This window comes from Chenopodium quinoa, unplaced genomic scaffold, assembly GCF_001683475.1.
Source record: "Chenopodium quinoa cultivar QQ74 unplaced genomic scaffold, ASM168347v1, whole genome shotgun sequence".
Classification (NCBI taxonomy): domain Eukaryota; kingdom Viridiplantae; phylum Streptophyta; class Magnoliopsida; order Caryophyllales; family Amaranthaceae; genus Chenopodium; species Chenopodium quinoa.
The window spans coordinates 341,984-349,195 of record NW_018742963.1 but is presented as its reverse complement, the minus strand read 5'-3'; the positions used below and the strand labels follow the sequence as shown (position 1 = coordinate 349,195).

General features: G+C 36.1%; 2 protein-coding genes across 2 annotated transcripts; one reads left to right on the top strand and one right to left on the bottom strand.

The window, feature by feature from the left end:
• The first annotated feature begins 222 nt into the window (after positions 1-222).
• LOC110728801 (cold-regulated 413 inner membrane protein 2, chloroplastic-like) lies at positions 223-3,993 on the top strand. The gene is made up of 5 exons (XM_021908452.1): positions 223-379; positions 2,495-2,590; positions 2,728-2,792; positions 3,493-3,562; positions 3,649-3,993. The coding sequence occupies exons 1-5, from the start codon at positions 276-278 to the stop codon at positions 3,812-3,814; spliced, it is 501 nt and encodes a 166-aa protein (XP_021764144.1). The 5' UTR covers positions 223-275; the 3' UTR covers positions 3,815-3,993.
• A 532-nt stretch (positions 3,994-4,525) lies between these two features.
• LOC110728800 (loricrin-like) lies at positions 4,526-7,134 on the bottom strand. Its single transcript, XM_021908451.1, has 4 exons — positions 6,465-7,134; positions 5,324-6,073; positions 5,095-5,137; positions 4,526-5,019 (listed from the first exon to the last, which is right to left on the bottom strand). Exons 1-4 carry the CDS (start codon positions 6,517-6,519, stop codon positions 4,782-4,784), a joined length of 1,086 nt encoding a protein of 361 aa, XP_021764143.1. The 5' UTR covers positions 6,520-7,134; the 3' UTR covers positions 4,526-4,781.
• Positions 7,135-7,212: the final 78 nt, after the last annotated feature.

Below are 7,212 nucleotides of genomic sequence, written 5' to 3'. Positions count from 1 at the left end.
GTATCTTTAGTACAAAAAAGGCTCATACGACTAAAGTTTTTCAAACTTGTTAAGGATAATCTTAATCGTTATTAAAGATTTTATGTATAATTTTAAGCAAAAAATCAAATCGTTCCAAGACCGATTTTTATAGGGTTTTGGATCGGATCGGACTAAAGATCGGAAAATAAAGATCTTGACCCGGAGACTGGACTAATTATTATTATTATTATTATTATTGAGTGTGCTGTGAATTTGAAAACGTGTATAGATTATCCCTGAATCAGCATTGTCTGATGCTGAAGCAAAGGAGCCGGCGATCGTCAATGGTGGTTCATAATTCTTATTCTTCGATTGTCTCTCCTCGAAATCTTCCATGGATTTCTGCTGTTTCCACCGCGTAATCTTCATTTCTCCTTCCTTTAATTCTTTGATTTTTCAAGTATTATTTCTTTTTATTGATGATTATTACTGTATTATGTTTGAAATTCGAGGATTGAAGTTTATTAAACAAATTAACCATTTGTAGCAAATTCGTCATGATTCACAGCATAATTTTAGTGAAATTACAGGTTTTATTTGCTGTAAGAATTAATTCATGAGCATATTTTTGGTGACATGATCATTTTAGGTGATGTATGAATTTCTAATTTTCTGTATAACAGTAGATGAGCTAACTACTTAATTACTACTAGCAATTGTAATAGTATGGCATTGATTAACCTTATGATTTATAATAGGCTTTTTAAAGTCGATTAACAAGATTTAATTTCATAGTTTTTACTGAAATAGACATCTACAAGACGCGATTAATCTGGCAAATTTGGTTTGTCGAATTCATATTCGATCTCATAATGTGTTTGGCAATAATTAGCTAAATGAATGAGTACTTGAGGCAGAGAGCTTGAGAAAATTGGCTTCTATTAAAAAAATGAATATTTCTTTCATAAATTGGAGTGCTAAACTGCTAATAAAATTAAGCAATGACTTGTTTGTTTTTAGGATTAGAATGCAAAACAAAAGTTAAGCAAAGGTGACGAAACAAAAAAGTACAAGTACTTGTTTTAGATGGTATTTGAGAGTATCAAATACTTGAGAAATTGAAGTACTCAGTAGTTAATTTATGCAAAATCACAAACTAGTGTTAGTACAATACAATACTACTTCATAACTTAAGAGATTGTTTGAGCTTTTGAGTCTTGGAGGGTTGGGATTGCAAGTATGATAAGCGATAGGAACTAGGCAGATAAGGTGTGAGGAATATTTGGAGTATAAAGTGGGGGAATCTGTGGAGTAAAATCTAGAGAGACGTTATAGGGGATTTGTGATATTTTGGTATGTTGTTTTTTATCATGAAGTGTAATTTGGTACTCATAAATGGTAAAAGATAGTTTCAAGCTCTACAAATAAAGTAGGTGGTAGGAGTTTTGGTGGGCTAGTTCTGGAATCTGGGTTTAATTCCTTAAAAAAAATTAGCTCACTGACCTGCGCCTGCCCAGTTTGAGGTAATTATGCACTAGTTTAGAATGAGTTATAATTGAGCGCTAGTTTAGAATGAGTTATAATTGAGCACTAGTTTAGATAATTATGCACTAGTTTAAGCACTGCTTAGATGATTGAGCATCCCTGGGCTAGCACTAATTGAGCATCCCTGGGCTAATTCAAGGTTGAATGGGCCTAATCATCTGAATAGCAGACTACATGTACTCTTTAACATTCGTAGGAAATGTAAATTGTCTGAAACTAGTGCATAACCTACCTTAAACTACTTCATCATTTTACCTATTCTCAATTGCAGAAATGAACCAGACTTTCCCATCGAATAGAATAATATAATGACCATGTTGTACTCATAGGAAATGTGAAACTTATTTTTCACAGTAACACAGAGTTTTCTTGTGAATTATGATGCTTGGTTTCTTATATATCCCCTCAGTTTGATGCATTGAACATGGTTGAAGAGTTCATTTGGTGATTGTTTGAAACATTCCTTTTTTAATTTTGGCTTATTTTACCTGTATATATTTCTTTCCCATGGTGAATTCTGTCGCAATATGAAGTGCTCAGTGTTAACATGTTCTGTTCCAATGATAGTTAATTTATGTGCTTCCTAAATGTACTAGTAAATATTTCACAGACGATTCAACAGATAGACAACCCACTGTACTTACAAATTGACATATTGATCACTCCGCAAGCTTACTCTTGTGAGGACCCTTGAGCCCTAGATGTCAATTGCAATTTTGGAAGACTTTAGAGACTTTAATTCCAAGCTGTTTTCCAATGTGTCAGATTCTTGATTTTATCTTTATGAAGTCTGCTTTTTGTTTCTTTGCTGACTTGCGCTCCAGATGTTACTATTGTTTAAAATCCTTCTTATTTTGTACACTTTTATTTGTCTGTCCTACATGTTTTCTTCAATCTCATTTTTCTTCAGTGAAGAACACAATTCAATCATCGTTTATTTTATTTGTTAGAGCACAGCTCACCTAATCATTCTATACTCTGTGGTCAGAATTCTCATGTTCGTGAAGGGAACCGCAATAAATAGGTCTTTTCTTGTGCCTTTTTTTGCTTTACAGGCACCCGCTAGTGTCATCTCATGGATGCAGTAAGTTCTTGAAACTAGTCTTTCTCTGTTTTGTTATTCACAACTTTGAACACTTGGTGTTTATTTTTGAAATTGTTTAGAAAAAAACTTCTTTGCTTCATGAAATTTACGATTTTAGAATTGTCTTTAATTTTCAGGGGAGAATATGGTGCTTGGGCTGCTACTCTAGCCCTCCTTGTTCGCCTCTTCTTCTCTCTTCCAGGTGAAGACTAAAAGCAATGGTTATCTTGTTCTCTTAAAATGAAATGACTAATTTTTCTCAGCCCCGTAATAGCATCCAATTACAGTTAGTAAGCATATGTTAGTAGTATGATGGCTCAATGGCATGTGATCTCCCTATCCCTAAATGCTGATTTTTTAGTCCATTTAAGTTTCCCCATTTTCACCAAAAAAAAAAAAAAAAAAGTTTCCCCATCAAACAAATTATTATAAAAAAAATCTTTTTAGTTTTGAATGCATCTCCTGGATCTTTTTTGTATCACCATCTGTAACTTGTACCACATCATGCTAAGTTGGTTTCCCTTTCTGGTCTTTCGATTCGACTTATGCTACCCATATCCTCACCCGCTCCCTTCTCCATACCAATCCAACATATGGTATACTTCCTCTGTTGTTGAAAGCTTGCATTAATTTGACTTTCATGCTTGCAACTGCACAACTTTGACCATTGATATTTTCAATTACTCATTTTCTATTTAAGAAATAAAACTATAGAAAGTTAATACTACATACTACTTCCGTTTCTTATTATGTGCAACAAAGGAGTATTATTTGTTATACATAAAATATTCCTTTGTTGCACATAATAAGAAATGGAGGTAGTATATACTTCGAGAATAATCCAACATTTGATAATCATGTCCATGCTTGTTAGTACCTAACACATCTACTTTGTTTTATAGGTGAACTGGAACTCCCTTTCATCACATTGGTTTTGGTAATAGTTGCTCCACTTCGAGCATTGAACCTAAGGTATCATAGCCTTTATTTTTATTTATTTTTTAATTTAATTATTTATGACATCCCATTCACAAGTTTTGTGATCCTTTTGTTGGCAGGGGGACACAGGCAGGCGCCATTATATCTTTAGTAATTGCAGCCTATTTAGCGTTCCAGCATTTTACAAGAGCTGGAGGTCTGCAGAAATCATTTGAGCAAGGTTCTATTGTTGCAACTTTAGCCATCGTTTGTATCACCATTGTCCCATGCCTGCTATTAATTTGATTCTGGAGTAGACCAAATTTGTCGACTTGATGCGTATCATTGAAAAAAAGTTAATAAAAAGGTGAGTTTTGAGAGTGCATTTCAAAACTTCTGTTGTATATGCCAGACAATTGAATTTTATTGTGACTACTTTTGTTGGTGTATTCTATGAAATAAAGGTTCTTTTCTAGCTGTTTCTACATTTTTCATATGATAAATATTGATTATGTCTTCCAGTCACCAAGGAAGGTAATTATCCTAATTGTTCATTTGCCTATGCAATTTATCTTGTCATTGGAGGATGGATGATACTAAACTGGAATTGGGACTCATTGAGAGATCCTGTGCTCTTGACTTATGGAGTGATTTGTGGAAGTCGAAGGCTAGAATCCTCAAGTGGATAATCATTTTGCAATGCAAACAAAACTTATCTAGTGCTGCTCTACCTTGCCTTTTCTTTCTGATAAGTTCTTCCCAAACCTATTACATGGTATATGCAATCTAAAGGCTCTTTTTGTTACATATATAGAAATCCCCTTTGATCAGGACATTTGAGTTATTTTTTTTGTCCTTCTATTTTAACGTTTATGTTTACAATCTGTCTTTCTATCACAATGAGACAACATGAGTTGTTCTATGTTGAAGTACTTTTGTGTAAGTTATATTTTGAGCTGCAAGAGTTTGTATCATTCATTGCTGTAAAATATAGAACATCCTAATAATTATTGCTGGTTGACATTGAATTGTAAATTTCTACGAGTATAATTTACTATAATACTGATGTAAGCCTATAGCGCAACAACTCAGCCTAACAAGAACTATGTATTATGTGAGGAGTGACGGAGTCTCCTGGCCGGCGGTAAGGAGGACCTGAAAGCTGAAGTTCATTTGTCAAGTAGTGCCTCCTAACAACTTCATCCATGGTGTAGTGAAGCCGGCATGTACTGCTTCTTGCTGGGAAAAAGTGATTGCCTTCTACATCTCTTCATTAATTGTTTGCTAGTAGAATGTACATAAATATGCTTGTTGAGCAAAAGAAGATAATCCACTGCTCAGAAGTTGCAGAAGCCATGTTAGGGCTTCCTGTAGGTTCTGGCCCATAAACCGATGCTCCACCGAGAGGTGGTCCTGGAAAATTTCCGAGTGATGGACTTGGTGGACTGAATGATGTTGGTGGTGTATCCATGGATGAAGTTGGGGGAGTTGTTGAAGTTGGTGGTGTTGTGCTGTAACAAGAACACAAATTACAACTCTGCTTCTGCATAAGAAATTATAATTGAAAACAACCGTTGAATGCTTACCTTGTTGATCCTTTTGATGATGAGTAGTGACAATTTCCAGTACCTGCAATAGGAAGAAGATATGGGATCATTCATTCACAGCATTGATTATCAGATATCGTAATTTGGAATGCGTATTATTCTTTTCTTTTCTTTCAGGTTCTAATTTTGAAACTCTTCTCTAGAACAAAACTAGTAAATAATGTACAGATTCTCAAATTATTACTTGTAACCTCAGATGTACACTTACTTGGATCTGTAGAGACAATCTGGGCAGTTCCTCCGAAATCACAGCTGGTTGGAGCTGGGTTCTTCTGATAATAGCTATTGTATGCGTAAGAAGCATGGTCTTTTACTGTATCTGGACTGGCACAGCTTCCTCCTGGTTGAATTGCAGAGCAGTCAGCTCCCCCATATCCACATGCATAGTCCAAACCAACTTGTAAAGCCTTTTCTGAAGCACCAGGTTTTGCTACACACCAAGATCCTCCTCCTCCCCCTCCACCTGCTCCTCCACCTCCAACACCTCCACCTGCTCCTCCGCCTCCACCTCCAACACCTCCTCCTGCTCCTCCACCTCCAGCAACTCCTCCATCTCCTCCTCCTGCTCCTCCTCCTCCAACTCCTCCATCTCCTCCTCCTCCTCCTCCGACTCCCCCACCTCCATCTCCTCCTCCTCCAACTCCCCCACCTGCATCTCCTCCCCCTCCTGATGGCGGTGTAGGATTCATTGGTGTGGTTGGCGTGGTAGTTGGGGGTGTTGTTGGCATATTAGGTGGGTTTGTGGTTGGTGTAAGTGGTGGGGTTGTAGTGGGAGTGGTTGTCGGGGTAGTGGGAGTCGGATTAAACGTTGGAACATCTCCTGTATCTCCTGTTGGATTGTCAGGTGGAATGTTTGTCGGATAGGTGTCGTGCATAATTGTTGGATATGTTCCATGCATGATCTTTGTTGGATAAGTGTCATATATCAGGAATCGCTTTGTTATTTCAGCACTTGACCCTGAAAGCGTTTGTAAATTTGTAAGTTTTCATCAATCCTCCCTTTGACCCTTCTTAATTTCTTGGTTGAACCTAGGAACTTGCATACAGTCATCTTAAAGTTCACCTTGAAGCATTACTATTAAGCTATCCATGATTGGTTTTGCATGTCTCTTTTTCGTTTGTACAGGTTAGAAAACATATAAAATTCTCTTTTCTTCTGGTTCTGTTTTCTTATATTTTGGGAAGTGGTTACCCTATATGACATTAAAATTAGAATTATTGTCTGCGTCTCCGGAAAGAAATTTATTTCACTTTCTAGTACGAGTTACCTATTTGGATTCCTGATAGGACTTATCAGAAGATATTAAGTACTATAGTTTATATGAAACTAATGAGATCAAATGAATCACCTGATAGAAGTACTAGGAAGAGAATCGGTAAGCAATGGACACGCACGAAAACCATCTTCCTGAGCTCTCCTGTAATCTCCCCAATCTGAAAGATATATGGCTAACTTGGTTAAGCTTATAAGAATGATGCAACAGCAGCAGGGGCGGCAGCAACAGCAGCAGAAGCACGAGCAGCAGAGTCTTACGAAATAATGGAAACCGTAATGATGTTTGTGCAAAGGGGAGTGTGGCATACTCGGCGTCATTTATTATAAGATGTGCAGTGAGAATATTGATGGAATCCAGTGCTTTTCCTAGCTGAAAAAGAGAGAGAAAGGAGAAGAGGAAAGGAATATAAGCAAAACTTGAAAGAGGAGGCAATTGTATTAGTTGGGAATTTGGAAATTACAAGCTAAGTTAAGGTGGCATAAAAGATAGAAAAAGGTACTTAAGAATAAAAAGAGAAGAAAAGATTGATCTGTTTGGGATTTGAATCTTATGTTTCTTTGGGTTGTTTTCATGTAAACTTGACATACATGTTTTAGTTCTTCTGGCAACTTTATTTCTCTTTTTCTCATAGGAACTTGTCATAGGACTAAACCAAAAGGTAAAATATTGTATAAATCCTATCCATCTATTTTTAAAAGATTGTTCCATTTGGAATTTTGCTTGATTTTCAATGCAAAATTATACTGAGTAATATATATTACCAAAAAAAATTACTCCCTCTGTTTTTTTTTTATTTGCATCACTTTTCCTTTATAGATGT

What these genes read in the sequence shown, in the direction of transcription:
- LOC110728801 (XM_021908452.1), top strand. Translation starts at nt 276, where the DNA reads ATGCTGAAGCAAAGGAGCCGGCGATCGTCAATGGTGGTTCATAATTCT. An exon ending in ATTTCTGCTGTTTCCACCGC is followed by an intron (nt 380 to 2,494) that starts GTAATCTTCATT and finishes CTCTGTGGTCAG; the next exon opens with AATTCTCATGTTCGTGAAGG. An exon ending in CTTCGAGCATTGAACCTAAG is followed by an intron (nt 3,563 to 3,648) that starts GTATCATAGCCT and finishes TTTTGTTGGCAG; the next exon opens with GGGGACACAGGCAGGCGCCA.
- LOC110728800 (XM_021908451.1), bottom strand. Translation starts at nt 6,519, where the DNA reads ATGGTTTTCGTGCGTGTCCATTGCTTACCGATTCTCTTCCTAGTACTT. An exon ending in CTTCCTAGTACTTCTATCAG is followed by an intron (nt 6,074 to 6,464) that starts GTGATTCATTTG and finishes AAACGCTTTCAG; the next exon opens with GGTCAAGTGCTGAAATAACA. An exon ending in TCATCAAAAGGATCAACAAG is followed by an intron (nt 5,020 to 5,094) that starts GTAAGCATTCAA and finishes TTCTTGTTACAG; the next exon opens with CACAACACCACCAACTTCAA.